This window comes from Micropterus salmoides, unplaced genomic scaffold, assembly GCF_014851395.1.
Source record: "Micropterus salmoides isolate LMB-PRFRI ecotype aquatic unplaced genomic scaffold, ASM1485139v1 Ms_hic_scaffold_6, whole genome shotgun sequence".
In the NCBI taxonomy this organism is placed as follows: domain Eukaryota; kingdom Metazoa; phylum Chordata; class Actinopteri; order Centrarchiformes; family Centrarchidae; genus Micropterus; species Micropterus salmoides.
Window position 1 is genome coordinate 28,201,591 of NW_024044348.1, and position 25,188 is coordinate 28,226,778.

At 40.6% G+C, this 25,188-nt stretch overlaps 1 protein-coding gene across 1 annotated transcript in view; it reads left to right on the top strand.

Annotated features, from left to right (window-relative positions):
* The window catches only part of trpm7 (transient receptor potential cation channel, subfamily M, member 7), a 48,851-nt gene extending 24,809 nt beyond the window's left edge, over positions 1–24,042 (top strand). The window contains exons 20-41 of the mRNA XM_038701807.1: positions 6,033–6,161; positions 6,388–6,639; positions 8,723–8,897; positions 9,443–9,575; positions 9,698–9,876; positions 9,983–10,115; positions 11,700–12,490; positions 13,513–13,601; positions 14,194–14,290; positions 14,435–14,511; positions 14,666–14,703; positions 14,964–14,992; positions 15,556–15,609; positions 16,481–16,525; positions 16,651–16,695; positions 16,949–17,014; positions 20,488–20,771; positions 21,268–21,350; positions 21,800–22,005; positions 22,261–22,312; positions 22,413–22,519; positions 23,133–24,042. Coding sequence (XP_038557735.1) covers positions 6,033–6,161; positions 6,388–6,639; positions 8,723–8,897; positions 9,443–9,575; positions 9,698–9,876; positions 9,983–10,115; positions 11,700–12,490; positions 13,513–13,601; positions 14,194–14,290; positions 14,435–14,511; positions 14,666–14,703; positions 14,964–14,992; positions 15,556–15,609; positions 16,481–16,525; positions 16,651–16,695; positions 16,949–17,014; positions 20,488–20,771; positions 21,268–21,350; positions 21,800–22,005; positions 22,261–22,312; positions 22,413–22,519; positions 23,133–23,179 — 3,111 coding nt within the window. The 3' untranslated portion in view covers positions 23,180–24,042. The remainder of the gene's footprint in view (positions 1–6,032; positions 6,162–6,387; positions 6,640–8,722; positions 8,898–9,442; positions 9,576–9,697; positions 9,877–9,982; positions 10,116–11,699; positions 12,491–13,512; positions 13,602–14,193; positions 14,291–14,434; positions 14,512–14,665; positions 14,704–14,963; positions 14,993–15,555; positions 15,610–16,480; positions 16,526–16,650; positions 16,696–16,948; positions 17,015–20,487; positions 20,772–21,267; positions 21,351–21,799; positions 22,006–22,260; positions 22,313–22,412; positions 22,520–23,132) is intronic.
* The last annotated feature ends 1,146 nt before the right edge of the window (positions 24,043–25,188 follow it).

A 25,188-nucleotide genomic window follows, 5' to 3' on the forward strand; every position in this document is an offset into this window, starting at 1 on the left:
TGGGGTGAAATAAATTAGAATTAAAAACTCAATCACAACATCTTTGTCTGTAATTCCAGAGGATTATTTATTGCTTACAAATAAGAGCCAATAAGACGCAAACGAGACTGAAGAGAAATTGATTACATTGTAGTTTATACTTGAAAATCATTCTTTGTTACAAACAGGTGCATGTTAACCAACAAGGTCAGAGCACAGACCCAGGTGTTGCTTCTCAAAACACTCTTCTACTATCTATACTCTTCGCTTAGTGTGAGCAAGGCTGCTCTGCTGCTCTTATCCTTACACGATATCAGTCACTCTTAGGTTTAGGGTATACTTCATTAAGCACATACATGTTTTGGCAGCTACAAGCACATGAACATTGTAACAATTCCCATAACATGGGCTATTTGATATTTTAATGTTCTGAATAAGAAACGGAGAGATTTGCTGAATGCTTACGGTTCTCTCCACCAGCATGCTCCAGTACAAAACCCTGGAGACTCTGCTGCTGTGATTGATAGTCTGTCCTTAAATACCACAAACAGGAGAGGGGACAGGGTGCAACCTTGTCTTGTCAGACACCCACACAGAAAGTAGCGAGACACTAAGACTGAAAACAACTCTTTATAGGAAATTGGGTGGAAAGATATTCCCACAGCACCGCCCACAGGAAACCTCAAGGAACACAATCCTACAGCGTTTCCCAATCCGTAGCAAACATCTAGTTAAGACCCTTTAATAATTTGTGAGAAGTATTTCTTCTAGACTGTGAATCTAATAGAATCCAATGCTCAGCAGTCAGTTGTGATCTCCTCTCAGGCCTCTCACGTGGCATAGGCTTTCCCAGAGTGGCAGTGGCATAGGAATGTGATTCCTGGCTAGTTGGAGCCCCAAACTGTCCCCCGTTTCCACTAAATTAAAGCCACTTCTCTGCGCTCCTTAAACTCTATTGGAAATGTTCACAAGTTGAAGGCCAATGAGGGGCCATTTCCTTTCACACTGCAGCAGCACTCCCACTGGGTTGACTTTGTGGAATGAGGAGGAATCTGAGATCAATAGCATGAATTTCTGCATGTGTTATGCCCTTGCACTTTTAATAACTTGACTTTAAAACACTAATTTAAGGACCACAGGGTTTTCCAGAAAGAGGCAGTGATAGCAGTTGAAGCTTATTTTTAACACACGTACTGTCACATTCATACTCATTCACAGGATTATCACTCATCTTTTCTCCCTTGCTCTCATGTTTATTTATATACAGCCTGAGGCTGGTTCTCAGGTGTCTGGGAGTTGTCAGGGACAGGGCTTTTTTTTCAGGATGTTCAAGTAGAGAGGAGCTGATACCATCACTGAAACTGCTAGTATGTGTAATATAGCCTGTGCCTAATCTTATCTACATCTGTAGTACCTGCCTGCATCCCGATTTCTACATCAGTGCAGCAGTCAACAATGACTTGCCCATCAGACGGGAGTGTTAATGGCTGATTTTCCAACACTTCACACCTCGTGTGTCAAGGTTCAGCAATTTTTTAACCGTAGACCTTATCCAAGTTGTACCGAGAAACTGGACATGTGTGTTTGTGTGCATGTGTAGCGTACCTGCCTATGTGGATGTTTTCAAATGTTCCCACAGTCTCCAGTATGCTTGACTGGTGCTTTAAACTGGAGCAAGCTCTTTACAGACGTCAGTGGCGAGTTTGTATACCATTGGGAGAAAAATATGTGCCTTGTATGTGATTCTATACAGATTTTCTATCATTTGAACTGGGCGTTGAAGGTGTGCCGAATACTTGACTTAAGTAACCTGGTCCTTGTTCAGATCTAAAATTTTATTTAACATCCATCAAAGTAAAAAAGCTAATAAATAACAGTACTTACCGTGTGATCTCTCACCTAAAGTGTTTATGTATATGATATTTTTTGTTATCTATGTTTAAAAGTAATTTATGTAAATAGCTACTTAATGAGTTTATAAAAAACAAGACTACAAGTCTATTGCTATTTTTAAACTCTCATCAGAACAAATTTATTACTATTGCTTGATTTGTTAGGCATACAGTATACATACAGTAACTGAAGACAATAGCACCACGCTTGCCAGAAAGCCAAACAACCCAGCGCATCAATTCTGTTTCACTTTGTATCACACACAGGCTTACGTAGGGTGTTTGTCTTTCCCACATGAGCACACACAACTGAAGCGCACTGGCAACCGTAAAAACCATAAAAAGTCAAAAGTAAAAATGTTTATATTATACTGTTAGGCTTTCATTCCATGTACCCTTTTAAAACATTCAGTGTACACATGAACTAATATCGTGTTAAATTGAGAACTATGAAATATGCATATGCTGCTGTAGGACTGGGCTATAAAAACAATAAAAATAATTATCAAGATATAAGTTTCCTCAATAACCATATAACAAATGTTCATTTTGTTTTGTCAGGGACTGAATAGTTTTTTGATTAATTTCACTCATTAACATTTGTTGAACAAAGATTTTATCATAATTGTTTTAAATGTTCTACCTCAGATTTGTTAAGTGACCCACTGTTGTGTTTTGTTCTGACCATAAAGAAAAGTTTAAAACACAATAAACCATCTGGTTTCTTCTACTTTCACTCGGGACCAAAAATCAGCCTTTAAACTTTGAAGAAATAATAATTTGACATTTATTGTGATAATTATTGACATTGAATGATATGAAATTTTTTATTGTGATAACATTTTTGGCCATATCGCCCAGCCCTAGGCTGTAGCATTGTGTAGAGCTTTGGTAAACTGTCCTTTTTAAACACTCTTTTTAATATGCGGGAGTGAGGCAGGTAAAACAGCAGAGACTTTAACAAGCTCCACCTCTGCTCCTACAAGGAGAGGGTGAATTTAAGCAATGTGTGTTTTTGTATGAGAGGTTCACTTCCATTTTTGTCACATCTGAATACTGCTGCACATGCCCGTGCAAGTTGCATTGACTCTCCCATGAATCGTCTGTCCACTTTGTTGATGAGGGTATCCACCACAGGGAGACAAAGGCGCTGCTGAAATACAGGTGCCTCATAGTTGTAATCAGGAAACTGTCGAGGGAAGTGGTGGGTTGTTTGGCCCGTTTTTTACATCCACAGGTACAAACACATTTTTGTCCCGGCAGAACTGTTTCACTGATCTCCAGACATTGCTCCTCGACTTAGCTTCCTGTCTGTGTGATATGCAGTGCACTTTTGGGTTGTCGGTTAGTGTCACGACTTTGCGTGTGCAGTTGGAGGACTGCAGGGCCTTGTGCATAACATGAATCACATGCAGTTTGTCTTCATATACAAGGAGACGTGTAATGAATGACATTCTGGTCATGTGGTCATAAAGGCTACTTGCCTACACAGACCACTTGTCTCCCTCGTTACTAATTTCTCTTAGGCACCCTGTAATTGCAGAGTTGTGACTAACTGAAATCACAGATTCCTACTTGCACGCTCATCTTGTCTGACTGGGCTGCCTCATGTTTCATATTCAGCGATTTCTGGATTTCAATAAATCGATGATGGTTAGATGGATCTGCATGTACAGAGTACAGTTTTTCACTGACATTCAGGAATGTTTTAACGCTGCAGTTGACAGTACAACACTCCACAAGCACCAGATTTAGTTTGTGAGCCAAGCAATATGTACACCATATAGGCACCATCGTAACTCGGCAACAATGGGGATGTTTTGCAGTCCACAAGTCTCGGGTCCTTTGTTTACTGCTTCTACAGTCCCAGCCTCATTGCGAGATCCTGAACAATCAAGAAAACACAAAAAGTGTTCCTTGATTTCAAGCTCCTCTGTATATCTCAAACAAACAATAATTGTTCAGTTTTGAAAGACCTGGCCTCATCTGCAATTATTTTTAAAAAAGCCAGTATCCTGCACTTTCTTTGCAAATTTCTTCATAAACCAAGTTTGTGCATATGTCAATTACTTCGTTCTGGAAATCAGGGCTTGTAGCATTTAAATAATCTGACTGACTTACAGAACGAACCTCAAGCCAAGTTTAGACAGTAGCCACACAATATCAACAACTTTGTACAAATAAGATCTGTTCTTCTCAACAGCAGCTTGATGGCAATCAGACAGTTTAGCTGCAATTAGAGCTCTTTGGGTACACATTCGATTTTCAATTTTGCGATTTGAATATTGAGGGGTTTTTGGCGCTCCTGACCTCCGCTCACAGCAGTGAACACATTAACACTCCAGTTTACATCAAAGGGAAAACAAAATGAAGTCTTCAGCTGTGTGAGAGCACTTTACACTGAGTGATAACAACTGCAGTGTAGCAGTAATGGCGTTTATTAATTTTATAATTGCTTAATTTCATTACAAATCAAAACAGTAATATTTCCTAAATTTTAAAATTAATCAGTAAACTGACTACAGCAAACAAACATCAACATAATGAACACATTTAAATAATTATTGAATGATTGTAGAACAAGAGCATATAGTCGCTATAATAAAAGTTAAAAGTGAATTACGCATGATAACGTGTAGTTTAGTTCGGCTACTGGAAATATCGCTCATCCCATCTGCTCTCCGCCTGGACCCCCGCCCAGCTAAACTATTCCTGGATTCTGCTCTGGACCTGCTCGGATCAGACTCTCTCACTCTGGACTCTCAGCTGCGGTTCCTACTGCTCTGTACAGCAGCCATCATCCCGGTTCGGCACGCATCTATTTTCACTCTGCCTCGCTCTTCACTTGCTCAATATCTGATCCCTTTAACCCTGCAATAAATATTTCTCTTTTATGTCACTCCTCCCTTTCTTAATCCTGCACTTAGGACTGCTAGCCTTGCCTTAACAAAGTTAAAAACAAAGTTTTGGTAATAATCACTAGTTAGCCTAGCTATGAGAATAAATAAAAGGAGCGCTCGCTCTCTCTCTTTTTCTCCTCTTCTCTCACACACGCACACACAGGGCTTCGATAGTAATTAAGAGCTAATAATCGAAGCTTCGAAGCTCAAAAAATGACATTCAGGCCAGCCCTAGCTGCAATAGACTCTTTTGCAATAGATTTATAGAGAGCACACACCAGATGAGTCAGTCAATACGCAGGACCACACACTTGCCGTTATACTAAACAATTTCGGAGTGGCATTTCTGGTGACTTGGAATCTCGCAGAAACTTGTGTGATCAAAAGTGACTTCAGACATAAACAATCATGGAGGCAGACTGTCGTCATCAGCTAGTTGCACTTGTGTGCAATGTTTTGCACAGAGAAGCAAAACTCATGGCTGAGAAGAGGGAATCAGCAGGGTTTATACTAGTGCTGGGCAACGATAAAAAAATTTAATCGCGATTAATGGCGTGGTTATGCGCAAAATTGTAAAATGAATTCTAAAGTAGTGTATTGCACACTTAATTTACTGCTATATAGGCCTACACAAAAGTGCAATAACATGTGGTTTGCAAACACTAAACAAATAAGGAGCTTTTTACTATTCCCTTTACACAGTAGCAATAAATTAATTCTTGAACATTTATGTAATCAAATCAAATATTAAACCAAAGCTATTTGCCACTCCCAGGGAATTACCTTTTATCTAGCTTGTTAAAACAAGTTACCTTCAGAGTCCAGTTTTCTTGGGGGGTTTTCTGATATTAAACCCTTACCCCTCCCCAACTCTCCCTGAGAGCAGACTATGTTGGGAACTGTGATGGAGAGGATTTCTCTTCTCTCACATAGTCCTTATCCTCACAGCTAACCACCAGCTGGGCTCAGAGGCCTCAGTCAAAATGGCAAAAACTATTTGCTCCAGACCAAGTGCCCTGATGAGGTTCAGCCCCTTCAGAGGGCCTCAGCTGACCTTGTCTCAAAATATTTTAGAGAGATGAAGCCCCTCTCTGGAACTGGAATTTAGAGGCTCTCTGTCAACACAGTTATCATCTGCGTCCAACATATATTATATATCTAAATTGCCCACATAAATGACAGAAGACTTAATCATGCTACTTGCATTAAAAGAAGTGTTTTTTTACAATGGCATCTTATTGTTGTGTGTCTGCATTGTCAGCTCTTCTACCTAGGCTTCTTGATGGTCTACACGTATGTTGTCCTGGTGAAAATGCCCAAATGGCCTTCTCCTCAAGAGTGGGTGGTCATCCTCTACATATTCTCCTCTGCAATTGAGAAAATTCGAGAGGTACGTGGAAAAGAAATTCTGCGACTTTTTAAGACCCGTATTGTCAAACTATGTAATTTAAAAATAGTGAAGGTAATTAATTTATTGATATGGCAGTAAAACACAGGCAGTAGCTTTTGATACCATTATTTTCTGTATTCCTTTTAAACTTCACCAAAGACTGCAAATTAACTACTGTCCTCAGCATAATTTCATGTTTTTCTTCTTCTTCTTGACTTTTTTCCAGATGTTTATGTCTGAAGCAGGCAAAATAAGCCAGAAGATAAAAGTGTGGTTCAGTGACTATTTCAATGTGTCAGACTTTCTGGCCATTCTCACCTTCTTTATTGGTTTTGGCCTGAGGCTGGGTGGAGGCGATGCCTTCGTCCCTGGGAGGACGGTGTATTGTCTCAATATCATCTTCTGGTACGTGAGACTCATGGATATCCTGGCTGTCAACCAGCAAGCTGGACCGTACGTTATGATGATTGCTAAAATGGTGAGTTCTTTATAACTGGAATACTCATTTGAATGTACACAGTTGATTACGACGTGCTTGTAGTTGGTATGTGAGTAATGTCCGTTTTACCAGCTACGCAGTTAGCAATGGGACTGTTTTCTAGGCAAGGGAGTAGAATTTGTAATTCAAAATACAGGGACCACTGAATTGTCCCAAGCAATATTTTTTTTATCAAATATTTAAAATATAACCACTGTTGTCCATCAGCGTCTAGTCAGTTCATTTGTTACACAAACGGTTGACAGCTCTTATTCGCTACTATGAGTCCAGTTTTTAAAGATTATGTCCTCCTCCCTCATATGCCTCACAGTGGTTTGGTCCGCTGCCTGCCTTTTTCAGACCTTCAGCTACTTTATTTCTAAAAAGCAGCTAGCGCCAAATCTGGTGAGTTATTCAGACCAGGGAAAGTGAGAAACGCACAAAAGACTATTATATTGTAGACTAATTTATTCCCCTGCTCAGTTTAATCTCAGTCAACACAGCGTCTTTCCCTCTCCTCTCGAAGGCAGGAGACAGAGTGAGTCACTATGGTTTCAGGGACGGTGTTTGTCTCTGTTGCTCTGAAACTTTGCAACAACACAGAAGAAGAAAAAGGTGGGGTTTTAGATTACCAGCAGACTTTGTAGTGATGTTTTTACTGTCCCCACCAACAGCGACATAAAATATCCCTTGTTTGTAGGAGAGTTCGGCAAGAAACATGCAGAGTTGGTGAAAGCCAAACGGTGCCTCCAGGCTTATGCACCTATCGGATGATATTGTTATTTTGTGTCTGACACAAGACGCAGCAGGCTTAGTAAATCTGATCCTGTTTCATGTTTTAGTCTTGAATGTGCCTGAAGAGAAATACCTTTGCCGTAGCCTGTGTTACTACTTGAGAAGTCCCACCACTGGTTGATGTGGAGTGAGCAGAAGCGAACGTTAAAGCTGTTGTTAATTTTCCATCCATGTTTTTTTTGAAGGGGCTCTCAGACAGAGGCAGGAGGAGATGCAATGACACAAGATAAACATTTTATCACTTACAAGTACACTACTGTGTCTTGATGTCACCAAAGTGAAGTCAAGAACAATTCACATACATTAAGAAATAATGTTTAATAGTGATTATTGTATGCTACGCAAGATCACTATTACAGACAACTTTAAAGGATTGGCCTCATTTGTTTTGTAGCTTTTTAGCTAACAATCTGAACAATACTGCGAGAGAGAGAGTTGTGTTTTTTGCATTCAGAAATCGCTCATTACTATTCACGTTTTTATTTATTTAAATTAATTTCAAACAGCATGAAACACTTAGATGATGTTAGCAGGTATTAGAACAGATTTTTCACCAGTCCTAATGTTATGTTTTTCCATTTACTGTACTGTGCTCCCTGTAGTAGTTATTTATTGAGTAATCGCCTACCTTCAACAGAACATTGCATGCAATTATGTTGAAATTGAGTGAATTTAATTTTGTTAAAGGAGTTTGACAGTCTTTGATATATACTCATTTGCTTTACGGCTGAGTGAAAGTAATGACAAATTATATCTCTTTTGTTTAATCCACACACAATCAAAGTGCAAAAAATGACAAGTTGCGGTTTTACGAGAGGTACATGCAGCACTACTTCTTGGCAGGGCCGTTGACTTCCTGAAGTCTCACTAGTGAGCTTAGAGGAGCTGGTATGTGGGTTATTTACCTTTTGGACAGAGCCAGGTTAGCTGTTTCCCCTGTTTTCTAGTCTTTATGCTAATCTAAGCTAACCCACTGTTTTAGCTTTATATTTAGTGAGTTGATGTTAGAGTGATATGATATTAGATAACCTTCACATCTAATTCTCAGTAAGAAAGCAAAGCGTATTTTGCATAATATGTAACTCCTCCTTTAAGAGCCACTAGATTAAATTAGAACATAATCCAGTTTCCACCATGTGCCCCTTCATAGCTGTTAAGTAGTCATAAACCTTTAAACATTGCTGTGTCTTCCCTGGGGATTTCACTAGAGACATTTAAAGATTTTTTACTCAGCAGCTACAATCAGCGGATGCTTTGAAATATTCAATAAGTTCGATATCTCTTGCAGGTGGCCAACATGTTTTATATTGTGGTAATAATGGCTATAGTCCTGCTGAGCTATGGCGTACCCAGGAAAGCCATTCTGTACCCAGATGAGGAGCCCAGCTGGAAACTGGCCAAAGATGTGGTCTTCCAGCCGTACTGGATGATGTACGGGGAAGTGTATGCCTATGAAATCGATGGTAAGGACAATGAGGATGGTAACGGAGATGATGACTGTAAAAACAGTTTATTCAAAGCTTATCAGCACGGCATGATAGCTGATTTTCACTCAAAACAAGCCCTGGAAATCAAACCCACGACTCACTTGAGTCGGGCACATGTAGCTTAGGTGGAACAAAACACCTGGCTGTGCTACATAACCTGAGTTGGCATCACAAGGTTTCACACTCCATTGAAATGCATTGTGCGAGTATCATGACCTTGTCGTAGAAAGGGAGTCCTCTGAAAAGAAAATAATGAAAAGAAGAAATAAAAAGGAATTGAATGCTCAAGGTAAATTTTTGAACAAACAAATGTTTTAGCTGTAAAGTAAAGGATACTTTATGGTAAATGTGTGAGCTTTTGTGGAGAGATTTACATTGTTGATGTATAATAACGTTGTCAACAGTGCAGTTTAGCTATTTGTTTCCACAGTTAAAACATCACAGAGAGTACATAAGATAAAAATCTAAACAGGATTTTAATATAAAATCTGCATATGCTAAAAGTCTCCTCCTCTTCGCAGTGTGTGCCAATAACAGTGAAGACTCAGTAAAGCCCCTGTGTACGGCAGGAGTGTGGCTGACTCCTCTCCTACAAGCGGTCTACCTCTTTGTACAGTATATACTAATGGTCAACCTCCTCATCGCCTTCTTCAAGTAAGTGTGCAACATTTCAGTGCTAAATTCTGCTATGTTTCCAAAATAATGTGGTTGCTCATTAGCCACATTCTCCCCATCCTCGTCACCCTCAATTTTTATTTCTGTCCTCTGTTTTCCAGCAATGTGTACATGCAAGTGAAGTCTATTTCTAATCTGGTGTGGAAATACCAGCGCTACCACTTTATTATGGCCTACCATGAGAAGCCTGTCCTCCCACCCCCCTTCATCCTCCTCTGCCATATCTACTCCCTCTTCTGCATGTGTAGAAAGAGGAAGAAAGAGAATACCTACGGACCAAGTACGAAACAAAACTACTTAACAACACTACTTAAGTGTTGCTGCTTAACTTGGCATTAAGGAAATCTCCAAAAGTAATGAGTCTCCGCTTTCTTTCTTTCTTTCAGAGCTGTTTCTCACAGAGGAAGACCAAAAGAAGCTTCATGATTTTGAGGAGCAGTGTGTGGAGACATACTTTCATGAAAAGGATGACCAGTTTCACTCGGGGAGCGAGGAGCGCATACGTCTTACCTCAGAAAGGTGGTACTGTTATTGGCTTTCTGAAAGTTTTCTTGTAAATAAACAAAATTTATGTTTACTGTCAGTGTTGCTCACCAATATGTATTGGGTGTATCCTTTAGGTCTAACAAACGCGTTTAATGCATTTCCCTCCTCACAAAACACATATGTAGAGTCCACGTATTGTAAATCTAACTAGCGGTCTTCGGGCCTTTTTCATGCCCAGTGCCGACATTATGTATGTAGCAAATTTACTTGAGCCCATGGGAGTGTAGGTGTTAAAATGAGTTGCGGTCAGGCCCATGGTTGGCGCATTGCTATCTTGAGGCGGCAGACGGCAACTGGCTGGCACAGTATTTTCCTGCTGTTTAAAGGACGATTATTCACATAAAGAGAGACGCTGTTTGCATTTACACACAAAGCACAGCAGCATAACTTCACTGATTATTTAAATCTCCGGACACGCAGCCTCTCTAATCATTAAAGTAAATCGTTGAATAAAAAACTCATACATCAATACAACAAAGAAGATAAAGATGTGACCTACAATCAGTTCATCATAGTTTATAATAATGCAGCGCAGTGAGAATACAGACGAGCACTTATAATGCACATCACTGTTAACAGAGACAACAGAGACTCCAGTCTACAGTGTAGTTCATACACTAAAAAAAGCACAGAACTGTAGAGTAACATTAGGCCTCATGATCAAAAAGTTTTTTTAATATCACGCTGACACTCTGTCATTTGCTATTTATGCAAAATATTTTTGCTGTTTTTTATGATGTGCCACTAATCTACAATGCCAACCATTGGCTGGGCTCTTACATCGCCCGCACACGCCATAGTGAGCATGGTACGAGGCAAACAAAATGGGGAAAAACTCACCACCCAGTTTTCTCAATCTCAATTGCTTCATAGCGTTACTTTAGCTACTAAAACTCCTTTTAAGTCTTTCAAAAAGCAAACATTCAAAAAGATGCAGTGTTTAAAATTATATCAAATAACTAAAATAACCTACTGAATATAAAGTTATTATGAAAAGAAAACATTTCCTAAATGATATGAACGAATGAGAAAAATCTGACGTTTTCAAAATGAGTCAGTGAATATGCCATGCTTAAGCACTGGTTATTTATTTAGTTAGAGAGTTAAATCTCTCTCTCTATACAGGGTGCAATTTGCGGGGGATGCGGGGGATTTCCTCCTTTCTGGTTTATAGCAATATTCTGGTTTTCTGGTCCCCAGTGGGGACAGTCACGAGCCATTTGCTGCGGTGAGCAGCGGAGCTGTGTGTCAAAGGGAAGGCGGCCAATATTACCGCAACTGCAAGAAACCTCACAATTTGATGATCTGTTTATATGATGACAAGCAGCCCAGTGTCCCTGTGACACCAGTGAACAGCAACGGGATTTCACTCAATGACACACAATAGAAAGTGACGGCTGTTAATTCAGTCGCTCTCTCCCCTTACTCTGAATTGCGATGTAATACTCAAAAACAAACATCCCCCCTATATATATGTATGTTTGTTTGTTTGTTTGTTAGTTAGTTATACATAAAGCTGACATGAGGCTAACTGAAGCTACTGTTTGTTATTTCCAGGGTTGAGACCATGTGTATGCAGCTGAGGGAGGTTGGGAACAAAGTCAACTTTATAAAACGCTCTTTGCACACACTGGACTCCCAGATCGGCCACCTACAGGACCTCTCGGCTCTGACTGTGGACACTCTAAAGACCCTCACTGCTCAGAGGGCATCCGAGGCCAGCAAGGTCCACAATCAGATCACCCGGGAACTCAGCCTTTCGAAGAATGTGGTCCCCAGCATCGCAGCAGACACGGGCCCCCACTCAAAATCGTCCGTAATAGGCAAACGCAGTGTGGGGGGCTACTTCGGCTCCTCTTTTCCCCAGGCCGGAGCCAATATTGCAGATTCTCTTTTTGGGATTGGTGTAGGGGGAGGGCCTGGGACGGAAAGTAGCCGGAGAGTTGGGCCCAGCCCCGGAGCAGGACTGGGGCTGGACCCCAACCTGAATCCATTGAGTCCAGAGAGGAGGGGGTTGTTTGGGTTTGGTCACCTTGCTACAGAGGCTGGCTCCTCAGGCAGTGCTGGCTCCAGTGCCTTTGTCCAAAGTGGTATGGCCATTTCCCCTCCAGAGCTCCATCTCCGAGGCCACTCTCTCACCCAGAGTAAGCTGACCCGTCCACTAGAGCCTGGCTTGTCCGACTCCCCATCCAGCCTGCCCAGTGTGCCCTCCCCCGGGGCTCAGTTCCACATCAGCAGCACCCCTTCCCAGCCCAGTGGCTCCAGCCACCCTGAACATGCCCTAGCTGGGCTTTGCCAGCAGCCCCTCCAACCAGACAGCACCACTGTAGAGTTTGGGGCGTTTGTGGGTAAGTATGAGACTGGGAGTGAATCAGGTGTTGATGAGAAGATAAAAGAGCAGCGTGAAAACTGTGTGTGTGTGTATCCTACTATTGTCGTTGTCTCTGAGACTGCGGGCTCTGCTCGGCCTGCCTGCTTGCCTGCTTGCATTGCAAAGCCTGAGAACGCAGAGGGTTTAGAAAGGTGGGAGAGAGGGGGGGAGGGGTGTTGGGGTTACGTAAATGAGGCGTTCTGCGACGACGAGGGCAGATCAGACTCTCTGAGTAGACAGAGTACAGACACTGAAGTCCCACTCCACCCTGAAGCTGAATCATCACTTGGTGACTCCCATGGAAATGGCAACCTACCAAGTAATGCTTATGCCCCTGATGTGGCACCCGGGAGACCCCACAGACGAAGGAGAAGGGAATGGAGTATATCAGAATCACCTACCCCTCTGTCGTCCTGGTGTGAGGGTCCAAGTGGGTCAGAAGTCAACAAGAGGAACACAGCAAGAGAGCCAAACGCAACGAGAGGTTTGAGTTTCAGTCAGAGGGCTGCGTCTGCCGGGTCCTCGGCCCTGTCCGTCTCCAGATCAGGAAACCAGTAGACCTTTAGCTGGTGGCTTTTCCTTTCCTTTCTCTGCTCTGTCTGGACCTCTTGGCTGACTTGTTTATTCTCTGTTTCTCTGTGGTTCTGAGGTTGACTGGTTGAGGTTTTCATCACAAACTGTGATTGATTCAGGATTTGTTTGGAAGGTGGAGGTGAGGGGAGGGGTTTCTCATAAGAATCAGATGTGTGAACTGTGATTATTTCAACGTTGCAGTGATGGTCATGTCACCAGATCGGGCAGTTGCTTGTCTTGTTCTGAATGCCACACAGCGATTGCCTTAGATTTCACATTGGGAGTAGTAAACAAATCTCTGTCAAGTAGTTCTAGCAAATAATGATTTGATTGTTTAGCAGGGATATCATTCAAGAGGAAAACACAAATTACTTAGATAAAAAGTATTTTACCCTAATGTAGGCTGACAATATTTCTTGGTTTCAGGACATAAAGAGAGTTTGGACCTCCAGCACTCCACACCCAAAGAGACCTCCAGCAGAGAGCTAAGCCCGGCCACACAGAGCAGATCACAGGTGTGTGTGTGTGTATTTATATGCATCATCATATTTTGTTCAGTGCATTTTGTAATTTTTTTTCAGAAGAGCTGGTAGTGTGGACTTGATGGTGTGTTTGTTCCAAATGTGGTGCTGTCATGTTTGCCTTTATGTGAACACTTTGTAGCTTATAGTAGCTCGGTCACCCCACTGTCAGTGTTCAGCATCATTTTCCACTTACAGTCAAAATGTGTCGCATCTAAATGAAGCGGTTTAAATCGCTTCATTCATAAATACATGGCTTTTATTATGTAATGTGGCACCACTGCTGCATTTCTCTGACATTTAATAAGACTTATTATTATTATTATTATTATTATTATGTTTCATAAAATATTTATTATTTGTTTTTTACTTAACAGAGGAGCTCTTTATTTCAGGAGAGGTGAGGTGCCACCGCTATAAAAAACTCTGAACCATGAAGTTGTTTGTTACGTTAGTTTGCTCCCTTCTAATCCACTTTATGATATAGTCTAATAAGATAACACTTCATGAAATTCACCAGTAATCATTGTTTCAGAACAGTGTTTACCATCTCAAACCTTTTTTTCCTCTGTTTTTGTGGCCACAGGCTCAGCCTGAAGGTCACGGTCACATCAGAGCAGTCAACTCTTACGCTGGCTTCACAGAGTTTGACAGAAACCCAACTTTTCTCCATCCTGACTCCAGTAAGCTCACACAAATTAAATGAAAAAAAGGACGAGGATATTCAATTCACTGTCGACCATTCATGTGTCGACAGGGTTCTTCTTAAATGTTCACTGTCCCTGGTAACACATACTGGTTGCTGGTTGTTCATTGTGTTTCTGTAGCTCTGACAAAGAAGGACAGGAGCAGAGTGTCAGCTGAAGACATCCTCATCCATGAGGACCCCAGGACTGCAGTACTGGTAAGAACTGAATCTTTGTGTGTACATGTGTACAAAGTAAAAAAAAACAAAAAAACAACAAAACCCCCCGCCAATTCTGTACAGTTTTAAGTATCATTAACTTCATTAATGCCGGCTTGTGTCATTGTTTAACGACTTCTCGTTTCTCCACCAGGAAAGAGTTCAGGTGAAATCAGCCCAAGCCAGCAACATGTAAGTATCCTTCCACTTGCCAACAAGATGTGTACACTCACTCACACACACAAACTCACTATCTCTTAACTTTATAGCGACTCGTACAGACACAAGTGAAATTCAGACCACTTTGTCTGTTTTAAGTTGATTTCTGACACCCTGATGCACACTGACTCACACCACCACATGTAAATGAATTACGTAGATTCACGAACTAGACGGATATGAATGTGAACTGTTTTCTTAAAAAAATTGTGTTTCTGTTGTGTCTCTGTCAGACAAGCCCCCGGGGAAGATGCAGTAAATGGTAAGATGTGTAGCTTCTCTGTAGTTCCTCCATCTACATGATTTAGTTGGGTCAGGCTCGTTCAGTCTGGATCAGCTGGTCCTGCAGCATTTATACGGATGCTGTTATCAAAGTGACATTTGACCTTATTTTTCCCCCATAAATAAATTTTTTTTCAGTAGTTGTGCGGCAATATTTTACTGGAGAACTGTGTGTGGTTCAGTTGGGATTCGCTTCACTTTAGCAACACCACTGTGTTACGGAAAAGACCATCTTAGAAAATGAGAAAGGAGAACATGTCGTGGCACATTCACTATATTGTAGACTTCTAGGAGGGGTATTCCAGACACGGAAAGGTTGATAGAAGATGATGAAATATTCAGAGTAGTCAGGGAAAATCAAAACTATTCAAAAAAATATTTGAAATTTTTAATAACTTTAACTGTTTTGCAAGTCATTTAGGAAATCTTTAACTTTGTTTATGGAAAGTCAGAAACGTGTGAACTGCGCTGTACAATGCTTTTATGTATTACTCGTGTTTTTAATGAAAGCTTCACTTTGCTTTTCTTCTTCTGTGGTTACAGCCGCAGTTTCTCTCTACACGCCACGACACACCCACCTCGGAGCCAGAAAGGACTGTGAGTAACCCTCACTGACTGACCACAGGGCACATCCGGCTCAGAACCATTTATGAGGGGTTTTTTATACCATGACTGTCTCAACTCGCACTTACAGTTGAAACCAGTAGTTTGTTAATCGATTAGTTGACCAAGAGAAAATGAATCTGCAACTATTTTGATAATCGATTAATCGTTTCATGTCATTTTAAAGCAAAAATGCCAAATATTCGCTAGTTCTAACTTCTCCCATGTGAGCATTTTGTACTTTTCTCTGTTTTTATATTATTGTAATGTATCTTTGGTTTTGGTTTGTTGGCTTAACAAAACAAGACATTTTAATATGTCATATGTTAGGTTTTGAGAAATTGTGATGGGCAGTTTTTAGAAAAAATAATATCCATCCATCCATCCATTCATCGCCAACCGCTTATCCTGCGTACAGGTTCACGGGGGGCTGGAGCCAATCCCAGCTGGCATTAGGCGAAAGGCAGGGTACACCCTGGACAGGTCATCAGAAATAAGAAATGGTGTCACCAGAAATAATAATATATAAAGTATAAATAATATATAAAGTACGTGATCGGCAGATGAAACAGCAACAAAAATAGTGACTAGTTTCCAGCCCCACTCCCAATATCTTGCTCTGTTTCTTGATCGAAAGACCAGTAAACAGTTTGATAACAAGAGACAGGCCTGGTTAAAATGAAATTTGCAGAGATAACAATGGTCTTTTTTTCGAACTAGTGCCAGATGCTGATTTTATTACTTATGAGAAAGCCAAGAAATCTATATGAAGATCAAATGTATATATACTGTATAGATCTTGTGACAGACAAGAAAAACTGTTGCACTAAGCTTGAGCTTTTTCTGTGCTTCTGTTGTTGTGTAGTAGTACAGAGACATCTGCTGGTGGATGCTGGTGGAACAGCGCAGGGTATTTTTGCTGAATTAATGTGCCCAAATGATTGTCCATCACTGCCATGTTCATTTAATAACATCAACTACTTCCTTTAAAATGTTTTGCAGAAAGATTAACAGTTCTCATCTTTTTCTCTGTAGCTATTGGCTCACCTTTCAAGCCCGTGGAAAGCTACCAGTACTCAGGTGAGACACGGAGAAGAAGTTGATTTATTGGGTTTTATGTATTGTTTTAGTTTCCAGAATCAGTGGTTGTAGACTTTTTTTATTTTATGTTGAAATCTAGAGGGCTGTCTGTAGGTGAAAATGATCATTTCACTGAGGCGAAGAGCCATAAATTCTCCTACAAAGTACTTTTACCTCTGTTCAGTTCTTCTTCTGCAGTTGTCTTAACTTGTTTGTGTGCGGGTATGTGTGCACTTACTTTTTCACCTTGTAGCTGTGGAGCGCAACAACTTGATGAGGCTGTCCCACAGTATCCCCTTCACCCCTGTGCCCCCCAGAGGTAAGTCTGGATCCCTGTGCATTCCCAGACTTGTCCTGTCAGGTGAAAACACCGCACACAGTTGTTAGAAACAACAGCAGTTGGAGAATGAGGAAGTATGGCGCCAGATGAATGTGGTTTCTACATTGTTTTTGGCCTCTCACACCTGCAGCTGTTTGCTTCACAGTCACGCTTAAGCTATTGATGAGCAAAGTATAAAGGTGCTGTCTTTTGCGTGTGTGTTGTTTTGTTTTATGTTATAGTTATTTTGGCTTCACAGTCCAGCTACATCTCCTTGCTGAATAGGAACTGCAGATTTTAACAATTTGAATGTCACGGTCTTGAAGTGTAAATGCTTGTGAGTCATGTGACATATGCAGTTTTTAGGCATTTCATTGTGGTGTGCGGTGTTAAGAGGTGATAATGTGTATTTTCAACAAACACATCATACAGTTACAGTTTGTCTTAGAAACAGGCAGCCATATGGCACCAGTTATTAGCATGAGTATCATCTTTAAACACCATTACACAACATTTAAAGTGTTATCATTAAATCCAAAGATTAAAAAGAAAATTATCTATACTGCCTTACAAAGGGCTAAAACTAAAGAAACAGGGAAGTTGAGAAAAAGGGGTTGAACTTTGAAGGCCTTTAGCCAAACTGAGTAACAGTTATATTAGTTGTAATATCTTACTTTTAGGCTGGTTAAGAATCTTTGTTGCAGACCTTACATGAAACTTAATGTAACGTGGAGATACTGCGTGTTTGGATCATCTAAAAAGCACAGGGATAATGTATCTAAAATAGTCTATTCTTCACATTTCTTGTACGTTTAAACCAATTAACTAGTTTGATAAATCGAAACGTTTAATTATAACATTTAAATATGCAGAGCTGCCACCTCTCACACATTCAGCTTGAGACTCACGCAATTGGCACTTTTCACACGCCATCACGCCATTCATCAGTTTTGTCACGCATTGGAAAAATGAATAGCCTATAACCAATTGCGTCTACTCGGCGCAATTACACTCCACCCAACTGACGCGACACTGGCGGACGCTGTGACAGGAATCAAACGAACCCGCTATCGCGCAGAGAGTGGCAGACAGTTTGGTATCGCGTAAGGTAGCTGGTAGAGTTTGGCAATATAATAATGTATAATTTAAAGCACAGTCATGCTCTGTTGGTAATGTGAGCTATACAGAGCTGCTGAAGTTAACGTGAGGATTTGTGGTGAAGTGTTTTCAGTTAGTTGCATTTTGCACAGGTCTCATCTATACAGTCCCAAACGGGTTCATAAAATTTATCAGCATAGCAAGTGATGAACAGCAGATTATAGGGTGGGAGATTTTGGAAAAATATTATGAATTGTGATTAAATGATGATGTTATTCTCATAGAAATCTTTCTGGACATATCCGATTACACAGATATGTGGGATAGATGCAAAACATTTTGAACATTCAGTCCAGGAGTTACTAACTGAATTAAAATTAATTAATTTATCCTAGAGGTTAAAGGTGTCACATTTAAAGAGGAACTTCCCCAGACAAAGACACAAAATAAATATATATATATATTTCTATACATTTCTTTTTTTTAAATAGTCACGTGCTACCTGAGTTTTGTGTTTCTGTTGACATAGCCTAGATAAAAACATTTCCACCATAAATTGATGCAGAAAAAATCACCAGAATGCAGAAAAGTGTTTGATGATAAAAAATGACCCCACCCCTAAATAAGTGGCTGCTACATTGCTAAAGGAAAACCTATGTTCTTGCTTATTATAAACTATAATATTCCATACATTCTCCGTAATTAAAAGAAATACAGTCTCTGGTTTGACCCATAGATTCTGGGGGGAAGACTATTAGGTTTGGTCAAAATTAAGGCCATTATGTCTGGAGGTTGGCAAAACTGATCTGACCATGATTATTGACTTGGCTTTTCATCTGCACATGTATTAGGCTGTTGAACTTTTAAAACAGAAGTCCTGAGGATTAAAGAGTGATGACCCCGACTCCTGCAGTGGGATATGACATAGAAGGCCTAAAATGAACCAACCTCCAATACCGAATCTCCCTCCAAACTAAATTGAAAAGTTGGCAGCCCTGAAATATGTTATTAAAATATATTTAGCTTAACCAACAAATTACAGTTTCAGAGGTACAGACACAGCAGTTACTGCTGAGCTAGGCTAGTTTCCCTTGAGCAGGACTATTTCTTTCTATAAATTCCTTATGATTAGATTTAGCTACTTATTTATGTGATTAACCAAACTCCGTCACAAAGATTTTGGAACATCAAAATTACTTTTATTTATTACATTTTAAAAGAGGGTAAATTAGCTTTGGTTTTGGCGTTCTTCAGCTAGCCATAACTAGCTGGAGTGAAGTCACCGCAGTTTGGTTTTTATCTCTGTATTCCAGTTCTTGAAAATGGTATAGGACGGTATAGACGATACTCAAAAACATGATTTCGTTCTGGTTGAAAATTGCCCAGCTCGCTCTCATAGACCTTTTGTGTTAAGGCAGTTTTTCCAAACTGCAGGCGCAGAAGTGTGATCTTTATGGGTTATGGGGATCTTGCACTAAACGTGTTTTCGTCATAAGTAACTTTGTGCATTCACTTGCTTCTTGGATTAACCATTTTATGATTTCCGAAAGTCATTCTTCTGACTTCACTGTGTTCAAGAGCATTTAAGTCGTAATGTGGAAACACCATGGTTGCTACAAAGATGTGTTGTATTTTATTCTGTTTAAACAACACATTGATCAATCAAATATTGCTTTATTTTCCCAATTATTCCAGCACCACATGAGGCAGCGCCAAATGTGCCAACCGTCACGTTTAAGATCAACATGTTACACGTTACGTCAACTCAGAGGAGCAACTCAATCATGTCATTAAGAGCAATACCGTTCAGTCATCGTAGTAATCAGTATAAATTAATCTAAACTAAAGAAAGCTTTCATTACGTTTTCTGCCAGAAAGGCTTTAGGAAACCAGGTGAGCAGGTTTGGTGGATGAATGAGTCAGACACGTACCTTCTCCTGGGAGATAGAGGTTCGGTGTGACCCTGAAAGTTAATGTTGACTTTTTGTTTTAACCCCAACCTTGATAAACCAAGGCTTTCTTAGACATGGTTAACATTATGAAATGGTCAAATCACTACTAAAACACGAGAAAATATTACGACACCAGTGAATATTAGAGCCATTGTATATTTGGAGACCATTAGAGTTCATGTTGCTGTGTTACCTGCTGGGCACGTAGGTAGGCAGATGTTTGCTAAGATCTTAGCCGGAGGCACTTGATGAACAGATATCAGTGTTATGTAGCTGTGAGTTTGTTTTTCAGTCAAAATCTAAAAACAGACGAGTGGGAGGGAGAGGTCAGAAAACGGTGATATGACATAAAGCCACCAATTTTACATTTGATTCAACAAACATCAAACACTGAGGCACTCACCTGCTGCTCTGTTCCTTCAGGGGAGCCGGTAACTGTGTACCGTCTGGAGGAGAGCTCCCCCAACACTATCAACAACAGCATGTCTTCCTGGGCTCAGCGGGGCCTCTGTGCCAAAATAGAGTTCCTCAGCAAGGAGGAGATGGGCGGAGGACTCAGACGGGCCCTCAAGGTGCTCTGCACTTGGTCAGAGTATGACATCCTGAAACCAGGACATCTGTATATAGTCAAATCCTTCCTTCCTGAGGTGGTCCAAACCTGGCAGAGCATCTACAAGGAGGATACTGTGCTGCATCTTTGTCTCAGGGTAAGGAGCACAGACACTGCACACCCTATAGGTTGTAAGCGCTTACACACATTCCTTGCACTGTTGAGCTGGTCATAACAGAACCTGACAGGTGCCCATACGTGACTGATTGGTGACATGGGGTCACACACTACACGAGCTGACAGTAGCTCTGTCATCTGACGCAAACCACCATTTGTCGCAAAAACACACGGGAAATGACGCGAACCTTCGCGCGAAACAGCTGTTGTTTATAATTTCTATCTTTATAATAACAAAGACAAAGAATATGGTTGAAAGATGTGTTGGGGTGCCGTTATGATGCGTTGTTGAGTAGTTCACACATAACAACAGATCCACCACTGATTTGCCCCCAATCACAGCCTGACGGTCGCCGAGCTCTCCGACTGGCATAACGTAAGTCTGTTACACTGTCAGTAGGAATGGCACAGAGACCTTGTCGGCAGAGATGAGATATGAATCTATTTTAAGTGGTGTTTTCCATGTGTCACTCTAGGAAATTCAACAACAACGAGCTGCTCAGAAGCTGACATTTGCCTTCAACCAAGTCAGGCCGAAAACCATCCCTTACTCACCAAGGTAAGCCCGCATGCATAGCTTAGCTCATTGTGGTTTGGCAAGGCCAAATCGGCATTTGCTTAGTTATTTCAGGTAGGCTGTATTACAGATGATTTACATATTTAACACGAACCCTTCCCTCACCGAACAGCTCTCACTGCAGTGCCATTGTTCTTTGTGCTGAGCTAACTGACAGCTGGCTGCAGCCTTATATTGAACAGACAGACTGTTTTTATCTAATAAGAAAGCAAACAGGCGTATTTCCCAAAATGCCAAACTGTTCCTGTAAAGGATCAAGACATTTGTAAATCTATGACATTATATGATCAAGGAATTTTATCATTATGTTATTCATATTTCTAGAATTCTACAAGACTGATGGGTCATTAAATTAAAATCAGTAACAAAGGAGACTGTGTTTCATTTCCTGTGTGCCAGTACCCTGAAACCTGATTCCTCTGTGTGTTCAGATTTCTGGAGGTGTTTCTGCTCTACTGCCACTCTGCCGGACAGTGGTTTGCGATAGAAGAGTGCATCACCGGGGAGTTCAGGAAGTTCAACAATAACAACGGAGACGAGATTGTCCCCACCAACCTCCTGGAGGAAACCATGCTGGCCTTCAGCCACTGGACCTACGAGTACACCCGCGGAGAGCTGCTGGTGCTCGACCTCCAGGGTAAGAACTGTCGCCACACTCAGTCCCTTTAAAATGCAGTCAAGTTCATTTATACGAAAATGTTTTAAAACGGACGGGAAAGCTGAATAAACAACAAGCTGAAGGCTTGTTGTTTGTGTTGGTTCACATGGTGATGTAGTTCATCTGTTTCCTGTGTGTGTCTGTGTGACTTTCTCTATTAACTGCTTAGAGTGATACTGATAATGTTTTATAGTTAATGTCATGATATTGAAGCTGGCGTGTGTCTCACTGTAGGTGTTGGAGAGATTCTGACAGATCCATCAGTTATTAAGAGCGGGGAGAAGGGGTAAGTGAGCTCGCTTCATCATCAATGAAATCATCACAAGTAATCACTACTTTTTTCCCCAGTAATTTTACAATAAATGATCACCCCTTGACTCTTGCAGATCTTATGATATGATATTTGGCCCTGCCAACCTGGGGGATGATGCCATTAGGAACTTCCGAGCAAAACACCACTGCAACTCCTGCTGTCGGAAACTCAAACTTCCCGGTGAGGGATTTTGCTCCGGTGCTGTTCTCTTACCTTATTCCTGAACTAAATTACATCCCAAATGTGCTTAAAATCTTCAAGCTTCAAGGCAGCATTTGAGTAATTCAAAGATTGAGATTAAGTTATATAAAAATACTTCATGTCTGATATGGTTTTTCCACCAAAAAGTTCTTAATTAGCTAGTTAAGTCATTAAAATAACTGGTCCTTTTCCCTCGTTAAAAAATCCCATATTTTTGCTTGTTGCAAAAGTTTAACAACAGGACACAAGATTTCTCCTACACATAGACTGTATATAAAATCACACTTGTGTTATTTGCATACTGGACAATGATTGGCTTCGACGTGCACGTCTTAATGCGAGCCCAGAGAAACTTTCCCTCTTCAGCATATTAATGTGAAATCAGTCTTCAAGTCACAAACTCTGCTCATACCCTCTGAAGGTCCAACATCCAAGCAGAACACATTTTTGAGTGGAGGACGACTTTAATTCGGTGTATTTGTACATTGATAGATATCTTGAGGTTTATAGCAAATGAGAGAAATACAAATCTAAGATAAAAAATTCCTAACCTATTTTTCTAATTAACAAATTTTTCCTTCTTGTTCGTCAGATCTGAAGCGGAATGACTACACGCCAGATAAGGTGACGTTCCCTTAAGAGGACCCTCCAAAACTAGGGGGCGCTGTCAAAGAGTCCCACCACTCAGCGAGGTGGATGTTGGGATGGTTTAAAGCGAGGGGGAGGGAGAGAGTTAACGATCACAAGGAAACACTGATCTGTTTAGTCAAAGCCAAGGAGCAGAGAGGCGCATCCAATCAACTGGAAGAATCACAACTGTGTTTCCATCCATCTTCCATCTTAACCTTTGAGGAAAAAAAGTTTCAAACATATTTTGTACAAGTTGTGTGTGTGAACACATATATATATATATATATGAACTGGATGTATGGACAGGTATAATATCATTGCAGAGGGTGTATTATTTATTATGAAGTTTGAGAAGTTGCCTTGTTTTAACAAAAAAAAAAGAGAACAAATCTAAGTGCATTGTACATCTGTTACAGCAGCTTCACAGAGGACAGCCTGCTGAGATTCAGTCACTGCAGCACTGCAGTTTGCCACCAGATCATTTTTATAAATGTGTAAAGACTTGTTATCACAACTTTTTGTCTCTTAGCTAATGAAAAGATATACATGAATTTGAAAATCTTGTAAAATATGGGCAGATTGCAATGCAACTTTTACAGAACAATGTATGTCATTTTATTGTATTGAAAGTGTGTCCACCAAAATATTGCTGATAGTTTTTATTGTTACAAAGGTACTATTGCTATATCTTTGTCATCAACTATTGTATGAGCAAATTACTGTCTAGTGTATCTTATAGATACTGTTATCTGGCATGAGCTGAACAGATTAAAATATTTTATTCAGGGGAACTGACAAACGTTAAGGGTATTACTGTATACATTTTGTACTGGATATCATTTTAAACAAATAAAATGTTCAAAAAGCTTTAATAGTGACTGTTTCAATGTATGGCTTGTCTTCGTGGATGTTTCTCTCTGCAGCTTTTAAGTAAGAAGTGGGCTGTGAAGAAGAAACCACAACAACAGGCACTCGTATCTATACGCATTTATTCCAAAGCTGAAATAATGAATTGATGATTTGATAGAATATGAACCTCTAAGAATTTTTTTGTTTTGCCAAACTTCATGGCTGCGATGCTTTTCTTTGTAAAGCAGGACTGTTGGTCGGATAAAACATTTACCTTAGTCTTGGAAATCATATCATATGGTCACTATTTTGATACAAACCGAAAATACTCATTATTTGCTGCCCCTTGTAAAGACATTGCTACCTTACAAGTGTCTCCACATTAAGTTATGTGTATATAGTAACAGCTATATTCAAGCATGCAAATGTTTGCAAAGCAGTGGCTTTCGCGGTCGAAATGTTGCCATCACATTGAGCCGCATCATCAGCAAGGCAGTGAGGTCCTGCAGATAAACAGGCTGGTACATACTTGAATGCCTGCCTGCAGAATGAGACAGTGGGTCTGGTGTTCAAAGGGAGGCCTCAGATTCCTCACCTGGACAGCAGCTGCTGGTATTTGAATCCACACACAATGACCTCTGTTCAGCTGCCTGTGATCACACTGACACACTACTCACCTGTGTGATAGTTTAATGTTCGGAGGACGCTGTGCTGGTTATCTCTTGGCTGTATAAGGGGTCTGACTTCAAGGTCATCGGGAGGGATGTAGTGGGGGATAAATCCACTCACACTCACAAACTTTCTTGGTGGGATAAAAGTTAACCCTGGGCTTTTTCCTCAAGCATTTGTACAGCCACGTTTCCTTCTTAACCTTAAAGGAGTAAAGTTTACATTTTTATGCCATATATGCCTCATGTTCATTGCAACAGTTTTTAGTTGCCGTCATCATTCCTCTTGTCTGCACTGTCTGAAGAGTGTCCCTTCATTAAAGCAATGTAAGTGATGGGGAACAAAAACCTCTGTCTTTGTCCATTGTAAAAAATATTCTAATGTTAAGCTGGAGTGAAAATCGGGCTTTAGCTGCCTCAGTTGGTTAAAACAGGTTAGTCTCCTCTAAAGTCAGTTAGATTCCCTCTTGGTTTTTTCCCTGGGCTGTGTTTCCTTGCTGA